Source organism: Onychostoma macrolepis, chromosome 14, assembly GCF_012432095.1.
Source record: "Onychostoma macrolepis isolate SWU-2019 chromosome 14, ASM1243209v1, whole genome shotgun sequence".
Lineage (NCBI taxonomy): Eukaryota > Metazoa > Chordata > Actinopteri > Cypriniformes > Cyprinidae > Onychostoma > Onychostoma macrolepis.
This window is the reverse complement of record NC_081168.1, coordinates 10,178,349-10,198,981: the sequence shown is the minus strand read 5'-3', so window position 1 is coordinate 10,198,981 and position 20,633 is coordinate 10,178,349. Positions and strand designations below refer to the sequence as shown.

The 20,633-nt window shown below is 36.0% G+C and overlaps 2 protein-coding genes across 2 annotated transcripts; one reads left to right on the top strand and one right to left on the bottom strand.

Annotated features, from left to right (window-relative positions):
- Positions 1-224: 224 nt before the first annotated feature.
- Positions 225-1,812, top strand: lsm11 (LSM11, U7 small nuclear RNA associated). The gene is given in 5 exon segments (XM_058798100.1): positions 225-320; positions 323-671; positions 794-933; positions 1,036-1,119; positions 1,385-1,812. Coding segments are annotated over 5 exon segments (954 nt in total). The 3' UTR covers positions 1,670-1,812.
- A 1,423-nt stretch (positions 1,813-3,235) lies between these two features.
- Positions 3,236-17,466, bottom strand: clint1a (clathrin interactor 1a). Its single transcript, XM_058798099.1, has 12 exons — positions 17,230-17,466; positions 13,184-13,288; positions 12,942-13,038; positions 12,747-12,855; positions 12,488-12,652; positions 11,221-11,404; positions 10,759-10,981; positions 10,447-10,531; positions 9,411-9,488; positions 7,506-7,792; positions 5,775-5,952; positions 3,236-4,996 (listed from the first exon to the last, which is right to left on the bottom strand). The coding sequence occupies exons 1-12, from the start codon at positions 17,268-17,270 to the stop codon at positions 4,647-4,649; spliced, it is 1,902 nt and encodes a 633-aa protein (XP_058654082.1). The 5' UTR covers positions 17,271-17,466; the 3' UTR covers positions 3,236-4,646.
- Positions 17,467-20,633: the final 3,167 nt, after the last annotated feature.

Sequence of the window (20,633 nt, the reverse complement as noted above, 5' to 3'; positions counted from 1 at the left end):
AGTTAACGTTTTTTATTTCAAGTAACATTTTTTAGTTTTAAGTATATAAAAAAATAGTATAATTACAAATAGTAAAAGTTTTAATTTAAGATTAATTTAAGATTAACTTTTCTAAGTATTAGTAAACTGGCATATTTTATATTCCACTAGTGACTTTGAAAGGAAACCGTTTCATCGGTGGCTTCACACTGATAAATTACCCATGATTCTCCGCACAGTCAAAAATGGAGGAGGATGAGAGAGAGTCAGAGAGTAAGCGCCGTTCAGCACCTCCCCAAACATCTGACCAGCAAACCGCCACCGAGACCTCCAGACAAAAATAGAAACGGACGAAGATAATGTCGAAACTAAGCTGGACATCAGTTCAGATAAGTTTGACCCTCTGCTCGCTCTGTATTCCCCGCAAGTGCCATTGCCTTACCCCAATATCAAGTGCTTTAATAACATCGCAGAATATGAGAGCTTCATGAAAGGCGGTCGAGGCCGAGCGAAACCCGAAAATGTGGAGAAAAGACTCCGAAAAGCACAGAAGGGTAAAGCAGACCCAGAGAGGATAGAAAGACTGAAGAGACTCATGGTGAACAACCCGGTTGAGGAGGAGGAGGGAAGCGGGGTCAAGCGAGCGCCACGACGGCGAAAAGCGGCCAAAAATGTGCTTACCAGAATGCCGCGTATGTCTCTACCTTTGCTGTCTAGGTCACAAGACGATAGTAAACACTAAACTGTTGATTCACTACAAAAATGCTTTCTATCTAGTTGGCTCACTAGGCTCTGTGTCTTTTTTCCTCCCCAGTGCACACAGGCAGTCCATTAGGAGAGCTGAATAGATGCGTTCAGGAGAAAATCAGAGTCAAAGTTCACATCCGGACCTTTAAAGGGCTCCGAGGAGTGTGTTCTGGCTTTGTGGTGGCATTTGATAAGTTTTGGAACCTGGCAAGTATTAAATCACCTTTACATGTATTATCATTAATAATAATAATCATTATTAAATATAAATATTTGTCTTTTTTATCCTGCTGATCCGTTTGGTGCCAGGCAATGGTGGATGTGGATGAAACATACAGGGAGCCACTTCTGGGACAAGCTCTTTATCACGAGAAAGCACTTACTGTCACAAGGGTGATTCATTTGAATATACATATTCCTCACTTTTTTCCTTTACTAATATTCCAGAAGCTATTAATCCTTATTCACATCTAATATCGATTTAAAAAGTATTAAATAGAAAAATGAGCACTTTTTTATATATATATACTGTGCTTTTATACTGAATAATTTTTTAATCTCATTTTTGCTTGGATTAAAAAAAAAAAAAATTTAAAATTCTCTTTAATGTAATTATATTGCTTTTATAAATCTAATTAAAAAAAATATTCTATTACAGCTATTTGAAAAATTAAAAGTTCAAGAGACCGTGGCTCTCAGCGCAGTTGAGAAGTCAGAGCTACACAGTAGTTCATCTCATCTCACAGACCAAACCAGGAGAACCGACCCCAAACATACCCAGGAGAGATCTGAACACTCTGAGCAAGACAAGACCACATTAAAAGTGACACAGAAATCTGAAACCAAGCCTAAAGTGGAGTATGGAAGAGTGCACACCCGTCATGTCAATCAGCTTTTTATACGAGGAGAAAACGTGCTTCTTGTGAACATACAGCAGGACTAAAGACTACACAGATTAAATATTTGTTTAGTTTACTTTCTATGGATATCACCCAGAAAGGTTTTGTAAAATGAGAGTATCATATTGATATGTATATCATCAGGTGAAAACAATATGTTAAAAGCTGAGTAAAACTAACTCTTTTTAATTGTTATTGTTTTTTGTTTATGAGCGAAAGGTCTCATACTCAACTCATGCTGCTTGTGTTTGCTTTGAATGACCACTAGGGGGAAGTAAGACACTGATACACCGTAAGCATTAACATTGCACATCGAGTCTAATTTTGTTGTATTTTAACAAATTATCAGAGGGGAAATGGCATTATATTTAAGACATCTTTGCTGATATTCACCGTTCTGTTAAAATGAAAGTCAATCTGTCAACCCCACTAAAATGGCCAGCCAATACACACTCTTATTTTCTTGTCAAACAGTATTTTTAGACATTCACTACTTTTAGTGTTAAAAAAAAAAAATGCAGTTGGGTCTCTATGGATTTAAACAAAATAAATAACTAAAACAGTATAAATGGGTTAATTGAGCTGTTGGAAATTGCATGTAGCACTCAAGGCTTTTTGTCTTGACATGTTTTGTGTTATTTTTCCCCTTACTGCATATATTAGCCATATACACATTACTCTCCTCATGAAATATATATGAAAAACTCTTAACTTTTTTTAAAAGTCTTAGAGTCTTCCAATGTGATTTAATTAGTCACGTGTCCATATGCAATACTTTAAATCATTCCCCCTATCGTTGTATGAAGATGTTCGATCATTGTTATAGTTTAAGACCAACTAGAAATGTAAATTGTCTTTCACAGCTTTGCCTATTCATAAAACTCTTTATTTATGAGGAAAGGTTCTACGTTTTGTTGCATATTCATAAAATCACCATTTGGCACCGGCTAGGGGAACACGTGTCCAGATGGACATAACTCTGAAGTACATGATAGAATATAGCATCATGTACTGAATATATATATAAATGTGTGTGTGTGTGTGTGTACTGATATATATGGTTTATGAGGACACAAATGTGTATAATAACATGGGTACTACAACGTAAACGTGGTTTATGAGGACACTTCCTGTGTTCCCGTAAAACAAAAGGCTTAAAAAACCCATACTAAACAGTGTTTTATGAAATTCAAAAATTGCCACTAGTTTCCTGTAAGGGGTAGGTTTAGGTGTAGGGCAATAGAAAATACAGTTTGTACAGTATAAAAACCATTATGCCTCCGGCTATGGAGAGTCCTCGTAAACCACAAATTCAAGTATGAGTGTGTGTGTGTGTGTGTGTAAAAGATACAAAATAAACACCAGAACTGTGGCTAGTTTCTTTTCCTTTATTAAGCTCAAGTTTCTCAAAATGACTTATTAATTTTACGCCAATTAAAAAGTTCACTGGCAAAGGATCCAGTGAAAACGGGACATGTGGCTGTACTGCTTTCATCCTATTAATGCATGCAAAGTTAACGTTTGGAGTCAGGTCCTAAGAGGGCTCTAAGAACAGACTATTTTTAAGACATGACATTGATTAGAGGAGATAAAAACAACAAGCTTCACAATGAAAATGGAAATCAAATCTTTATTGTCAATCATAAAAGATCATAAGTACAATCAAGTCATTGTATGAAACCAAAAACATTAAACATTCTCAGTGGAAGATTTAGTTTTTTGTTGCTTGCTGTATATTTGCATAAACATATAGTGTTTCCTGTAACACTCCCCAAACCCTAACCACTCAATAGTTGAGATCCTACAGAACCCAACAAATCTGACTACAAAAACCTAAACCAACCCTTCAGAAAAAAAGAAACAAGGAAGAATTTGGTCATTTTGCTTGTAAAAAGCCTCAGATTGGAAGAGAGGGGCTTGGTTAACTTCAGTGGACACTGGACAAAAACAGATGATCTTGACAATACAGTGATGGTCCTCTGGATACAGCATCCAACTGTTTGCTACCAGGCTTTACAAACACACAGAATCAACTTACACTCAGCATAAGCAGAACTGCATAAAAATACGAACCCGTATCAGGTTCAATTATACATAAAATCCTTTTAGTCACCAAAACTCTTCCTTATAAGTTATCCATGCAAAAACATAACAAATGTGCACTTATGTACTCCACTAGATATATATCTTCTTTAACAGTACCTTTAATAAATACTGTACTTCTCATATCGTCCTAAGTTTGTTTTTTAGAGAAAAAAAAAGAAAAAAAAGGCAAGAGACTGACAGGCACCATGTGTTTTAAGGACAGATTTTGCATTTTCATAAAGATGTAAAGTAGATCAGATTTTCATTGAAAAAGTACACTTTAACTATTTAAGGCCACAAAGGTTTTGATTTGGAATCGTCATTCTATCATCTCGATGTTTGAGTACTTCATTTCTCTTCAGAAAATGGTTAATTGAATAAAAATCAAATACAAAAATGGCAAGTGATCACAAACTTTACTCCATACAAAAATCCTCACCATCATAATTCATTAATCTTGTAACTCAATAACTTATTGTCTGCTCGCAAAAAAATATTTACAGGTTATCATCTTTAAGGCAGAGTAGAGGAAAGGCCAGAATTGATTGTTAGGATTTTTCTACAGCATTAGAAACCCAATACTTCCTGGGTTAAATTAAGAAGTTATGTGAAAAGACAAAGTCAACCGGAGTCATTCACAATCATCACATTCCTTAAAGCGATATCCCGACACAATGGAAACCTGGGACGTGCGTGTGCAATGACTGAAATGATTCTGAGCACAAACCAGCCACCCTCGATAGGGCTTCCTTGGTACAGCTGATCAGAAGAACATTGAAAATAACATAATCATCCAGTTGTACATGAGCATCATTTAAACAGACATTTCTTGCGTGGCTTTATTTGACATCATTCAAGTAGTCTTTGTCTTCTAGCTCTTCATAGGTTCTTCATGGTCACATCTAGAGAAGGACTGTTCACTTAATACTCTGCAGTTCATTTCCCAAAGTTGGCAAAATCTGCAAAGGCATCTTGTTTAGGCTGTCCCATGGCAGGGTTCATGCCCATGACTGACATTCCCGTACCCATGCCCATGCCTCCCAGCATCCCCATTTGAGCTGTAGACATTCCCATGTTCATATTCATTCCCATCATGCCCTGATTAACTGGCAGCCCTCCCGTGGTTGGCATGGGCATGGTGCTACCTGTCATGCCAGGCTGCATGCCCACGTTCATTCCTCCCATCATGGTGTTGGTGGGCGATCTGACCATTGTAGGAGCAGCCTGCATTCCCAGGTTCATTCCAGCAAAGCCCTGAGTCATCATATTCACAGGAGTCGGAACTCCTATTGCAGAATAAATAGAGAAGGGGAAAAAAATGAAAATAAGGGCTGCCAATCTATTAAAACAATCAAAATTTTGAAAAATTATTTTGTTTTTGTCGTTTAAAATATACTTTAATACGGTTTAAATGATAACTAAATATACAGTATATTTGTTTTTTAAAAACACTAGAGGGCTGATAAAAATTTTTTAAAATGTTTTTAAGGTCTCTCATTAAGGCTGCATTTATTTGATCAAAAATACAGTAAAAGTAGTCAACTGTCAAATATTATTCATATTAATCTATTACACTTAAAAAAAAAAAAAAAACATTTATCATTATCAATGTTAAAAACTGTTATACAGCCTTATTAGGAGATATGCTGCTTAATTTTTTTGGGGGGAAATTGTGATTACAAATGCCTTTAATGTCACTACTTCTATGCTGAATGAAAGTTTTAATATCTTTGGAAAAAAATAAAATAAAAATTACCCCCAAACTTTTGAACAGTAGTGCAACTCTTTTAAAAATATTACTTATTTGAAAAAATGACAGTATACATTAAATGAAAACACAGTAAAAAGGTTTCAAGCTCTAATAGTAATAATCTCGATTTTAGTCAGATTTCATAAACAGACATAGCTTTAAATTTATACATGTAATTTACGAGTTAAGTTAGCGATTCATTTTCTCCGCTCCTCATATAGACTAATTTGTTTAAATTCTTTTGAGCTCATTTAATTTTCTAAACTCCAGATTTGATCTTGTCGTAGACACTCTACATCAGTATCTTTGCTTACCTTGCATCATGTTGAGTGTGGGTTGAGAAGGTTTGGGTGGCTGCATGCCAGGGCCAAGGTAGTCCAGGCTTATGTCTACATTAGAGTTGGACCAGGTGGAAGGCAAAGAGGCTTTGGGATCGGGCTTCTGGGCCATCGGTTGCTGGGGTATCAGTGGGCTCCCCATTGACTGAAGTGGCTGCAAAGACAAAGAAAATCAAATCAGTTTTAGAACAAACCATATATGATAGTATCCATATGATCAAACACAACGTTTTCTCTGATTTTGCTAAGATGATACTGCTCTGCTGCAGTTCAAGCATGATAATTAAAATTCCCCAATGACCATGAATGTTTGCCAATGGCAGAATGACACAAGTCAGAGAAGATGAAAGGCACTATTAATACTCCAGAACATTACACTGTGGTCTTTCAGGGTTATCAAGACTCTTGAGTTAAACAAGACAGAAATGTTGGTTGAGAGGCATCGTCTTCTCCTAAAATTATTTCAGCATGTAAAAATGCATCTCAAGTCCCTCTAATTATACCATCGGGGGGCTGCTTTTTTCTTTAGCCAAACAAAACTTGCCATTTTAAAGTAGGTCAGGCTTTTAGCATGCAAATATTATCTTTGTGCAAGGCTTTTGTTTCAATTTAATGGTTTTCTGACTTAAACTTGTTCCTCCTCATTCTGCCATTCTCTGTGATGGGCGTCCCAGGGGGACCGGGGTTGATGGGTAATGAGGAGGGGGTGGGTGGAAAATTGTGCCAATGCTGCGTGTTAACCCTCGCTCTTTTCGCTTTCATGTTGCCTGCTCTCTAAACCGCTGGCTCTGAACCTCGGCCAGAATTGTCTTTTCTTGCATAAATAGTGTTTAGTGTGCAGTTCCACTTAGATGAGCTGCATTAAGTACTCCACAGATGGGGGGATCTGAATGAAAACCACATTATCTATGTGCAACTCTACATCACTTGGTTTCATCTTTATTCTTTTATTGTGCTGTAAACATAATGCTGAAGGACGGCAGTGCACAGAAGTCTATTATAGGTGCAACACCTAATGAAATGCATAGGCACTCGTTTGCAAGTTACGCTATATACAACGGCACAATCAAAATCTTTCATAATCAAACATTTGTGGCTTTTATTTGTCATTTTTGTGCACAAGTTTGGGCTTTGTTTTTTTTATATATAAGTCTCTAAATTAATAAATGTAATTTATTCCTGTGATGGCAATGCTGAATTTTCAGCATCATTACTCAAGTCTTCAGTGTCACATGACGCGTCGGAAATCATTCTAATATGCTGATTTGCTGAACAAGAAAAATGTATTGTTATTACATTATTAATGGAGAAAATGTTTTGGTGGAAAGCCATGGTGCATTTTTTCAGGATTCTTTGATAAATAAACTTCAAAAGAATAGCATTTATTTGAAAGATTTGTTTTCGATTATAAATGTTTACTTTCACTTTTGATCAATTCAATGCATGCTTGCTAAATAAATGAAATTATTAACTATTAATTTCTTTCAAAAAAGGAAATCATATTTCTCTTCTCAGAAAATGAATCAAAAATACTGATGGCCCATCCTTAATGCAAGGGCAAAAAAATTGAGAAAAGAAAACTGGGCACTTCAAAGCATTTCAAGGTGCCTTGATCTAAAAAAAACATGACTATAGAAAATATCAATTACACATTCCTCAAAAATATACACTAGATACATTGAGAAAATTCTCAAAGGCAGTAGGCACCTGTGATTTGGATGTTGGCATGCCAATGGTCTGAGAGGTGGTCATGGAGAAGTTCATGCTTTGGGAGGTGCTGAAGTTAGTGGTCTGAGAGGAGCCCATTAGGTCAAAGAGGTCGGATGAGGGTGCTGTGGATGCAGGGGCCGCCTGCAGACCTGAGAAAAGGTCTATTCCTGCAGGGTTAACAGGCTGAGCTGCAGGGATGGCTGGCTGGGTTGCAGGAATGGCTGGCTGGGTTGCAGGAAAAGCGTTCCAATCACCAAAGTCTCCATTCCCACTAGACGCTGGAGCTGAGGAAAGACAAAAGCTTCTGATGAAATGGTACACAGAGACGCATAAACATTATAGAGCGCATAGGGAACATAGAAGGAAGTTGTAATAGTTACGAAGCTTTTTGATCAAAAGACACATTTGTGCTTTTACTGCACAAATTCCACAATCTTGCTTCATGTCAGGCTTTATCATCCAGCAGAGGATGTGCATCTGCATGTAAATGAGCAATACAAAAATCTAGAGAAATGCAAGAGAACCAGTAATGGGCACTGAAGATGCATGAACATCAAAAAGAATCTCAGACTCTCCATCACTTCAGCTCAGTCCCAAAAATGCAGAAGGAGACATGTCACACCCAACAAGAGCTGAAATGTGTCTGCGCTCATTAGCTTTTAGCACAGCAGCCCACCATATGGCTGCCCCCTCCTCTCACTATTTAAGAGCTTTCTGCTTGGAGTATTTCATAAACAGGCAGCTGAGGATGGCAAACTCCGGTCCAGCAGAAAAAACAAACAGCCTTCTGTTATATTCCCAGAACTATATTTAAATAACCATATAAAAACACACACATATCACCACTTTGTGTCTTTCAAGTTGCACTCCCTTAAGGCTTTTATTTTAACATGTGAGTTTAATTAGAAAAAAAAAAATACAGAGTCTTTTGGAAAAAGCAAGCAAGGCTTTATTTGTTTCTCTTGGAGTTGTATATCTTTTAAAGAACATAACTTACAGTATATTAGGGATAATAATAGGGTAGTGATGGTCAACTAATCGATTACTAACTTCAACAAATTTATGTAGAATTTCTGGTTCCTAGTGCTAATATTATTTGTGGTGGTGCTTTAAATATTGGCAGTTCTAACTATTAGACAGATTGCACAGCTTCTCAGAGTAATTGTGTGTTTAAATTCTCCCTATGCTGCTACATTCAGACAGACATCTTTGGACATTGCTTTTTTTTTTTTTTAAGTTTAAAAGTGTGTCATGAGACCCTTAGTGCCCTGTTCCATTCAACTGCACTACATTAAGCTGTTTCTGAACGTCTTATTTAAACTGCCTTGAGAAGCACACCTGACTGGGGTCATATGAACCCAAAACCCACCCAATTATATAGGGTTTATCATAAAAAGACTAATATTGAGAAGTTTTATAATTGATTTAAAATACTTGTATAAATATATTTTCTATTTAAACATATTTTAAAATCTAGCTCATTCCTGTTCCTTATTACTACAAATTTGAATTTTCAGCAGCCATTATTCCAGTCTTCAGTGTCTCCAGTCTTCATTCTAATATGATGATTTGGTGCTCAAGATACATTTTTTATTATGAATGTTGAAAACTGCTTAATAATTTTGTGAAAACCGTAATGTATTTTTTCAGGTTTCTTTGATGAAAACCCCCCCCAAAAAACAGTGTCTATTTAAAATAGAAATCTTGTGTAAAAATGTAAAAGTCTTTACTGATACTTTTGATCAATTTAATATGTCCCTGGTAAAAATGTATTTAAAAAAAATGGCTGACCCCAAACTTTTGAACAGAGGTATATGTTTTTGTAAGTAGAAGTTCAAATAATCAAGAGTTTCAGGTTGTATTTTTGACCTGATGGTGTGTTAAGAGGTTATATAAACATACCAGCTGATGATGGAAGACTGGCTGCAGCTGCAGAAGAAGAGAAATCAGCAAAACCTCCAATCAGGTCAGAGCCTGAACCTAGAATGAAAGAGAGAGATTCAATTATGACATTCTATATTTGTGAAACATATCAATCCCCTACTAATATCCTAAGGAAAAGACAAAAAATGGAGAACATAGAATAGGAAACATCTGTTGGAGTCTGTGAGGGGCACACACACTCCGGTCACATTACATTCCAGCAGCTTGTGGCTGGAGTTATGTGGAAGAGGACATATGCAGCTGTTTGGCTGGTGGTGGAGGGAGCAGGACAGTGAGGAGAGAGATCTACGCATCTGCTCAGCACTACACACTCACCAGGGACCGCTTTGACATCTGGCCCCAGTGACTAAATGCTTCAGCAGGCAGCAGGAGCGCAGGAGAGCGTAGGAAAGCGCATATGCTAAACTTCACTATGCGCACCTCCCTTTACGTCCACACTGCCAAACTAATGGCATAGTGCTTCCTGCTACTTTGACTTATATCCTCATCCATTCTTCATATACTGTATAACCAGCTACAGCTTGCACAACTACTCATTAGTATTTGACCAGAACAGTAGTTTGACGGAAATGTTTACCTTATGTAAATGACTCCTAATATGAATCAGTGTTCTATTTATGACAAGTTCAATGCTGTGTTGATCGAGTGTGTCTGAGTCCATTGCAAGCTTCAAGTCCACCTCCAGTGTAGTTTCTGTCAGCCCTCTGGGCGATACTTGATTACCATAAAGGTGGTTTGAAAAACCTCATAACATGTTTTGTGAACATAAAGCACTCTTCAATATTACTTCTCCTAAGCAACCTAAAGTGAAATGTTCTTGCATGTTCAGGTGTTGAGGTAGTGCTGAACCACAATTCAAATAAATTAAATAAAAAAATTTAAAAAAAACACACATTCTATAATATTATCCTCAGCCAAAACTGTAGATCAAAAAATCCACCAAAATATTCTTAACTTAGAGAAACCCAAAGAGGATGCATGTTACTACTGTTACCTTGGGAAGCTGGTTGAGCAGGTGCAGGATCTGCCGCGAACAAGTCCACCAGACCAGAACTGGGCTGGCTCACTGCTGATGTGGTCTATGGCATCAAGGAAAGGACAAACTGAAACACTCTTAACAGCAACCACAAGATGTCAGTGTAGAGTCTACGTTATTTTGAATACAAGTTTACCATTTCATTTCACACTATTTATTAACAAATCTCTCCTTAAAGGTGCATTATGGATGTGTTCAAATGCCAGAGAGGTTTAAATCAAACATGAAAAGACTAGTGCTGGTACTGTAGCTAGTTTTTCTCTCATCTACCTGGCCTGTGTTTGTGTTGGCGGAGGATTTATCGCCAGTGTAATTCGCAGCTGCTCCCAGGTCTATCGTTTTGGAGGGAATGCCTCCTCTCTTACGAGTGGCAGTGGTCTCTGTGGCCTGGACGATCTGGACACTTTTGGTTGTCACTGTCTCTTCATCATCTTTAAATTCTGATTTCCCCGACTGCCCGTTTCGCGTTCCCCGACGCTCCTCATCTCCTTCACTATACAGAGAAGATAAAGCATAAGCTTATGTATGATCACTAACAAAAAGCTTCCTTTCTTTGAGAATAAGTAGATAAAACACAATCAATCCATGACACAACTGTCAACAATTTGTTCATGTAATTAGTTATAACATTTCTGCTATTTATGTTAAAAAAAAAAACCAAAGAAGACTTGGCAGAAAAGGAGTTTCCAGGTGATCTGAGAGGGGAAGGTGAGACGGCCTGGGGGTCCTGACCTGAATCTGTCAGGCGAGTCGTCCCGGTCTTTTTTGCGGAACATGTTGATGGTGTCATCAATGGTGCTTCCGATCTTATCACTGATCTCTCCCAGTTTGTCACTGAAAGGGAAAGCCCCCTTGCTTTTGTCCCAGTCTTCATCCCATTTGGAGCGTGACTCTTTAAAATCAAACTTGTCCTCTGCTGCAGAATGCATAAACAGGACAGGAAATGTGTTATGCTATACACATGCATTATACAGTCAAACTTCATTTAGAACTCATATATGGGAATATAAGGAATAAAAGAGTTAATCCCACAAAAACATATCTGGGTAATTAAAATCAGAGGGGGGGAAAAAAAATACATTTTGTAAAAAGAAAATGAAGCTCGTTGATAAATTAAACACATTTTCAGACCTATTTTAATTACTGTCATGCAGTTGGATGTTTTACTTCAGAGGTTGTTTGTAATTTTCATTATTCTTAATGGTTATAGTTAGTGGTTCTCATTAGAATTTAATTACTTAATTAGCATAAATTAAAGGCAGGACAATACATATTACCATGAAGTAGTAGTAAATAGTTAATTTAATTAATATAACAGTTTCTTTTTTGTTAATTATACTATTTATAAGGGTGTGCTTAATTGTCATGAAAATGATTCAAAAACTGGTACTAAAAAGAGGCTTAATGTTGTAATGCAAAATATAATTTCTTTTTTTTCCAGGGGTTGGGGTGAAATATGACCCAGGGTGAGATTCACCCACTAATTTGATGTCAATGTAAAGAGAAGTAAAATCAGGCTAATATGCTTCCTCTCGGGTATATTTCATAACTAAGAACTGTGATTGGACTGTGGTTACTGAATAAATTTGCAGGCCACCATCTCAAAAACACAATAAAAGACATATATATCAAGTTTCAATAAAATTTAGAGCGAAACGACTGTCAAACTAAACATGATACCAGTTAAATCTAAAACAGCCATTACAAATAACGCATTGCATTTTTCCTTCCCAATCAAGGATATCGAAAACATAATTTATGTTGTTATGTGAAAACGCAGCTATGCCGGGTATCAAAATAAATCTACAGTACAGTTCACTCATCTGGCACTGCAAACCCTCCAGGGACAACAACAGTGGAGACTCTCTTGTTTTCAGAGAGTCCCGATTAGATATATTCCTTATAATAAATGTGTTTGTGTGTGATGTAAAAAAAACCCTTGCAAACCTTGATAAATATGACAGTGAGAAGTAAGAAAGAGAGAAAGATAGGGACTTACAGTATCTGAAGCCCGACATACTGTCAGAGGACACGCCTATATACTTGTCCCTGTTTTTCTTGGCCTTCTTCCTCTCCTCTCTCAACCTGTCATCATCTTGAACAAACTCGATCATCTCCTTCACCTTCTGACGCACATTGACACCTTGGTCCTTGCCATTCTCATCTAAAACACAAAACCCATTCATCCTAGTATCTCAAACAGTGTATATGACAGATGAATAATTATATAAGCTTTTTCTTTTGTGCAGTTCACTCACCTACATGATGATAGCTCTCAATTGAACGCAAGTCATACAGGTGCTCTCTTGCACTAGTAACAACCCGTTCAGATCCATTTCTGATCAAGTACGCCAGCAGCAGTAAAGACTGTGATAGAGAGGGCAGTCAAGTTCATGACAGATTACAGCAAAACAAAACCATTTCAGTCCTATACCGTCATCAGTAAAGCATACCTTGTAAACTCTTCTCCAGTTTTTCTTGTTGTCTTTCAACATTCTAGTCCACAGCATGTTCATTAATTCTGGAAACTGCTCGTACATGAATGTGGCCCTAAAACAAAACAAAAAATAAGAAAAGCTTATCTTAAGGGACTCTTCATATTGGAAGTATGTGTAACTGTTGACAAATACAAACATAAAATAAGATTCAGAGGAAGAAAAGACAAAAATCAAGCATCAAAATCCCCTCCACTTGCCTAGCGATCTCCCCCATTAACTGTCCAGATGGTCCCCATGGGTCATCGTTGGTGGCTTCTCGAACTTTAGACTCAATTTCTGTATAGTTCATCACAACATTGGTTCTGTAAGAATGAGATTAAAACACAACATCCTTTTAGTAAAGTCAAACATCCTTTATTTAGACTGATTATATGATAAAAAAATGTATCAGCAGGAAAAAGAAGTGGCTTTTTAATTAATGAATGGATTAAGGAGTCGATGTTGAAAGGAAGTTTGTTTGGCTGTGAAATTGGAAGAAACACCATTTGTTAAAAAAATTTCCTTTTCATATTAAACAAATAGAAATATCCAACATCAGAATATCCAACATCTTTTAAATATTGTACCTTTAGGAATAAAACAGGGGTATTTTTATACCGTATTTAGCTCTAAAATGCTTATAGCATACTCTAATAATAAGCACCTTATATGGGTAGATGAGGTACAAAGTTGTCCCTTATAGGCCCCAGTTTTTGCACATCATTTCTGACAGTGATTCTGCACTTTTCCATACAACAAAAGCAAACAGTGAGCAGGGACTGTTAAGCTCCAAAAGACCAAAAAAGCATAATAATAGTACCAAAAATGTAATTCATATGACTTCCAAATCATTGGAAGCCATTATGAAATTACATACGGCCATACAAAATGTCTCAATCACACTTGTGCTCATTTCAACATTGTGCATCACGAATGGTCACAAAGCACATGAAAACATGGACATTATGCAAATGATCTCCTTTGTTGCTCCGAGGCAGAAAATCATAGGCTATGTGTTTCGGACATCATGAAGGTGTGTAAATGATGAGAGAACAGAACAGAATGTAACTATGCTATACGGGTTATATATTAACAGTGATTATAGACATGCTGAAAATCACTTCCTATTCAAACTATCCACCTTATTCCTAAACGTGGAAGTAAGCCTATGGGCGATCATTAGCCGCTATAGGGAAATGACGAGAAGCATAACAACGTGCAATCAATGGTAAAACTGTTTGCATTACAAATCAGTGTGTTAAAATAATACACTAAAATAATACAATAAGACACACCAATTTGCAGTATCAAGCAGCAAAATGAGCGGTTTTGTACAGCTAAAAATAGCTGGAATCAAATGAGATCGGAAGCAAGACCCATAAAATTTACAAATGTCCACACCCATTGTTAAGTGAAGAATAAGGTGGAAATATAAAGCATAGGTTATATTTGTGTATCATGCTATCTGGTGAGTTAGTAACCATTTTAAAAATGCCCTGGTGTCAGTAAAACTCTATTTTTTATTGCCTAGTAAAAAAAGAAAGTAAGTTAGAACAGTCATTTAAATAATGCCTAAAACGATCATCAATCTTAGACCCCACCTTCATTTGAATACCGGATGGCGATAACCAGCAAAGCAGGGCCAAAATCTCTTACTATGTGAAACCAGTTTAGCACTAGAGGGACATAACCAGAGTGACATAAAGAGTGGTTATACAAGACACACGAGATCTCAGTATATGGGTGGGGTGTAGGACAGACTCGCTGAGAATAGAGGGTGGATCAAATAAAAGTCTTTCCTACTCCTAAATAAAGACCACTGTCATTTGCTTTAGAAAATGTCTAGTGTTTCAGTTTACAGCTTAACTGGGAAAAAAATACCTTAGTATTGTCTCTCAATGGAAGCGTAAACATAAGATGAAATAAATAAATAAAATAATTAGTTTAAAAAAAAAAGTCAACAAAAGAACTTCCTACATCCCTGTTTCCCCATTTAAGATTTAATCACTTATGACAGAATCATGGCGATCAAAAAGATGTACAAACCCCCTAAACTATCCAACACAATCTTCAGCATAGTTTGAGGTGATAAAAGAGGTCAGGACATCCGTTTGCTTATGTTTGCAAGGTGCAATCATTTCCTTCTTCTGAGTAATATAGGATAAATAAGACCGTGTCCAATCCAAAAACACACCAGACAGGCCAAGCGCACTAACTGGTTTCACAGCTTGAGGATAATGCAGGCTGCTTTGATTTTTATTTTAGGTACTACTGAAATTCTTTTCACAGTTACATGACACCCGTGGCTGAGTGATAATACCATTTACTACACTAAATACTATAATACTGAAGTCTTCCTGTGGCATCTCAGGACTTTCACACCATTTAGGAACAGGCTCATTGCTTTACCAGCATGAAGCTAAATTCCCCACACATTGTCAGTCCACCCATGGCTACACTTGGCAAGAAGTCTGTTAAAAGGTCATACTGTTGGTGGAGATGGCAGACTGATTTTGGCGGCAATAAGCTAAATTTCTCCACCTTGCTACATTGTTTTCAAACTTGCTTTGCAAAAACAGGAAATGACATTTTTTTTTTCTTTCTTTTTTGCAGGTCATGATGAGTGTTGGCTGTCTAGAATAAATAGTATTCATTATTTATTTTATATATTTCTATTGCTTCTCCAGAGATTTTCTGTAGTCTCTATTAAGTAGCTAGAGCCAATACAATATGCTATAGTGTCAGATACTTTATACCATCACATAGCATAGTTCCACATCTGAAGAGGAGTGTGGAAATGTAACAGTTTCAAGGACATACCCACTTATTAGGTAACACCCAAATGTTTGTGCAAAGTCATATTTATGAATTAATGCTTTCAGCAACTGCTTTGCTGTACTATCAGAAAAGGGCAAGGTAGCAAAGGATAAAAAAAAAAAAAAAACTCAAGCTCAGAGTTATAACCTCTTTAATGATCACTATTCAATGTTATTCTTGAAGATAAAATCATTTTCAAGTTTCTGTGAACAATGAACTCTGACATATAGTAAAGTCTAAAAAATAAAACCGAACTATAGTCTATGACTATGAGCAGCAGTATATTTTAAGACGGGGATTTAATTTGTTCTTGACCTTGGCACTTCTAAAGAAAAACATCATTCTGAATTTCCCACTGAACAACTATTCATAAAGACAGTAGATGACAGTGTGCATGACAGACAGAACAGTCTGAAAAAGGGTCCATAAATGGTTTCTGAGGTGGGCCCAATCTCTACGAAAAATATTAAAAAGGGGGTCCCAGCAAATACCTAGGTCAAGAGACTTATGGACTCGTGTATAAAAACTGGCATCATCCTAGAATTGTTATGTATAAGCAAATATGACAGCATGGTATAGTGGACTAAAGCACTGAAAATGCAGAAGGCCACTGACCTCTAAATAAATGTTTATCATTTAAATGTGAGTATCATGTGACACAAACTGTAGATAAAGATAAAAGTAATCATTTGAACAAAATACAGCATTGTAGTATTTAGATTTTTGTTGGAAATTAAAATTAATTGTGTTCCTGTCCTTTAAAGGGTTAAAACACCAGTTTCAGTCTAACAGCAGGAGTTTCCATGAAACTCAAAGGCTCCATTACAGAAGCTACGCAACCATCTTTAAACTTACAGCCTTTGTACCAGGATTACAACTAGAAAGTGTAAACAGTTGGCCAATTAATCAGTGACTGACAACATACAATTATGTACAAAGAATAGTTGTTCATTTCAGGCTAGCTGATTAGCTTGAACAGTGCCTGACAATAGCTGTCAAACAAGAAAAAGTTGTTGCCACTCCAATGCCAAGTAAAATACGTGCTCTTACTTTGTTTAAACAATTTTGTCACTCAGAAAGGTTAAAAGTACCGTAAAGCACTCTTAAACACAAACGCCGTGTTTTGACAGCCAACACAAGTTTAGCAACTGTCATAAAATTAGCCACTGAGTCAATAGTAAGGAAGTTTGAGGGTACCGTTTGTCTCGTAAACAAAATTAAGTTGTAATAAACAAGAAAAAGTACCCTAACCGACTCGAAAACAAAAGTTGCTGAATACACAGGCGAAATGCGTTAGTTTTAAGGGCACAACAAAGCTGTTGTTAGCTTCTGTGCTAGCTCCTGTCTCGAGAGTGCGATGTGACGTCAATGAGTGCGTACGTGTCTCATTTTCAACAGGTATGAGACGGGACACCGAAACATTGTCGAAAACATTCACAATACTCACGCTTTATCAACCAGCTCCCTCACTTTCCACATATTCAACATCTTGGCCGTGTTGTTGGGGCTCTCGGTCGCGAAAACAGGTGTTCCAGCCCTTGAAATCCGCTGGTCGTGCCAGGCGAGCTGTCACGAAAGCCTGAGCATGAACTCTAAAGTTACGCTGCTTCAGACAACGGTGGAGGAGCGCAGGCCAGACAGGTTACTACGGAAATGCGCTGTCACTTACGGAAATTTCGTAGGCTGCTTCAGCAGAACACTACATCCTTGATGAAGGATATGACATAAACCACATTAGCATAACCTCCCAGAAGTGGTTAGTGAATGTGAACAAAATTAACGCATGGCTTTGTTTAAAATGATAGTGAGAATGGATGAATGAATGAATAAATGAATAAATAAATTCTATATATAATTCTATAAATTATTACTATACAATTATATAAATTGAGAGTCTAATTAATTAAATTTCAGTTTCCCACATGAAAAAATTTTTATTTTAAAATTTTATAGTAAATAGGCTACTAGTGTTTTTGAACCGTACTTGAATTAATTTGTTGTGGTAATTCTATAGTTGCTGTGGTAATATAACAACTATAGTAATATAAACAAATTACTTTACCCAACACTGTACTAAGTTTTCTACAACTACAGGGTATATTATACTACAATACACTACAGTTTACTGTAGTAAAAACTAAAGTATACACTACAGTATTTATTACAGTTTATCAGTTCACTATAGTTAATACTACAGCATGCTGTAGCATTCATTAACAAAGTGTTGTAAATACTATAATATATACAGTATAATACACTTTACTATATATTGTTCAGAAACACTATAATATGTGACCCTGGATGACAAAACCAGTCTTAAGTGTCAATTTTTCGAAATTGAGATTTATACATCATCTGAAAGCTGAATAAATAAGCCTTCCATTGATGTATGGTTTGTTAGGATCGGATAATATTTGGCCGAGATACAACTATTTGAAAAACTGGAATCTGAGGGTGCAAAAAAATAAAAAATTTGAGAAAATTGCCTTTAAAGTTGTCCAAATTAAGTTCTTAGCAATGCATATTACTAATCAAAAATTAAGTTTTGATACATTTACGGTAAGAAATTTTCAAAATATCTTCATGGAACAAGATCTTTACTTAATATGCTAATGATTTTTGGCATAAAAGAAAAATCAATAATTTTGACCCATACAATGTATTTTTTGCTATTGCTACAAATATACCCCAGCGACTTACGACTGGTTTTGTGGTCCAGGGTCACATATTTACTATAAATTACTATAGTATTTTTTCATGTGGGTTCTCACCAAGCACAATTCATTTTTAACCCATTTAATCCCAAATTTTTCCCGGACATGAAAATATCCAAATTATGTGTCATTTAGTAACCCTTTGAAATAATTAATATTTATTTTTGGAAATTTATTTTTGAAAAGTGTGTGAAAAATTGTGTTTTATGTTCAGTCACAATAGTGGGGAGTACTGAAATCACATATTTCTGCAGTCATAAAAATTGATATATATCTTATGCTCAAAAACATATGCAACATTGATAGGAACACTGAGATAAAAACAAAACATTTCAAAATTGTTACTTTTTTCTAAAATATAACATCAAATGTTTAAATCAATGCTACAAGTATTACAACATCATTATTGTAAAATTTTTCTAACATTTGAATTTTTAATTTAGTGCAATATTTTGTCATTGCAACATTTTATTGTCATTTTCACTAGCAACTGCCATTGGATTATATTGTAAAATAAAGTTCACCGTTATCCCACTTTTTGGGACCATCAACATGTTTACTCACTCTATGACCACACTCAACAAAACTGAATATATGCAAATACATATATTTATACTAGACACCCTAAAGATAATGTGTACCAAAAATCTTTGTCATATCTTTATGTTAACATACTTTACTAGCCTTTCGTTTTGGAGCTTTTATGCAGTTATCATCTTCTCAAGGTGCAAACAGGAAATAAACTGCTCTGGTCATGTGACAATTTGCACTAATCATGTGAAATTGCACATATTTAATTGAGACCCTTTATTTTTTCCATATTTGCAGGAAGTGCACTAAAACATCAGTCGGTACGGTTTGTAGAGCTTTATAAATGAAAAACTTTTTTACGGTCACTATTTTGACCGGTGGGATTAAATGAGTTTAAAGAGATGGAATTAAAGGAGCAAGCTGTCACAGTGTTTTACATGTAAGAAATTAATTAATTATAAATTAATGTATAAATGAATATTAATCAAAATTTTTTGTTGAGTTGGTTTACATTTTTTTCTGGTTTCTATGTTTTGTTTCATCATTTGACTTCATTTTCACTCAATTTTGTTGAAAAGCCTATAACGTGTTCAATTAGATGTTTTTCTGATAATAGAGGATAACAGTGCAATGTTGAAAGACTTCACGGTATGTACCTATACACAGAAATTTATGTAATAAATAATAACAAAAAATATATATATATATGTACATAAAGTTTATTCAGTTTAAGGTACTGTATGTCACTGCCAAGTTTTATCAGTCACATCTGCCAAGTATGAGACATTAACATGGTAAAAAAGAGTAAGTTTCTGGGTGTCAGCTCCAATAGGTAGTCCATTTCTCAGGAGCTGAGATGCCAAGACTTTGCGTGTTCTGGTAGATGGGCCATCTTAGTGACGGGTGAAAATGGAGGCCCTTCCACAAATGACAGCCCCCTGGGAGAGGAGAGCCTCTCATGGAAAACAAGCATTAGGAGCTTCTTGCACACTTTAACAAAATAAATAAATAAATGGGGGAAAAAAGAACAATAAAGAACATCACAGGAAACTGACAAAAAAGACCTATTTTACAAAAACAGAGCATGACAAGAGACAGCACTTAACGTCCCCAAATGCACTACACCCATGGGATCTGCTTCAATTACTGCTGCAAGTTCAGTGAAGAAAACCATAGACAGCCCGACTGCAAAGACCGAGCCTATGAAGGAAATGCATTCAGAACTGAATCCGTCAGAAAACATTTTCGTTTGGACACTAACATGCGTCTTACCTAGTTAAGTTTTATTAAACAACAAAATTCAAAATTAGTAACTTTGGGAGAAATATATAGCTTATATGAGCATTGATTTATCCATCAAATAGTTTTTATATGGAGCTTTGATCAACCATAATATAGCTTGATAATTTTACAATTAAGCGGTTATGATATTCATTGTTGAATATATGTAGGCCTGTGTTTGTGCATGAATGCAGTCACCTATGGTTTTAAAAACTGATGTCAATGCGCATGCTATAAGAACATTTATGAAATTCTGCATTTACTTTAATGCAGATTTGGCTATAAGTAATTGTCAGTTCATAAAAAAATTAATAAAAATAAAATA

Excerpts from the sequence above, each read along its gene's own strand:
- clint1a (XM_058798099.1), bottom strand. The coding sequence starts at position 17,270 with ATGTTGAATATGTGGAAAGTGAGGGAGCTGGTTGATAAAGC. Across the intron at positions 13,289-17,229 it reads AGGGAGCTGGTTGATAAAGC|AACCAATGTTGTGATGAACT; the intron begins GTGAGTATTGTG and ends TCATTCTTACAG. Across the intron at positions 7,793-9,410 it reads CAGTCTTCCATCATCAGCTG|CTCCAGCGTCTAGTGGGAAT; the intron begins GTATGTTTATAT and ends GTCTTTCCTCAG.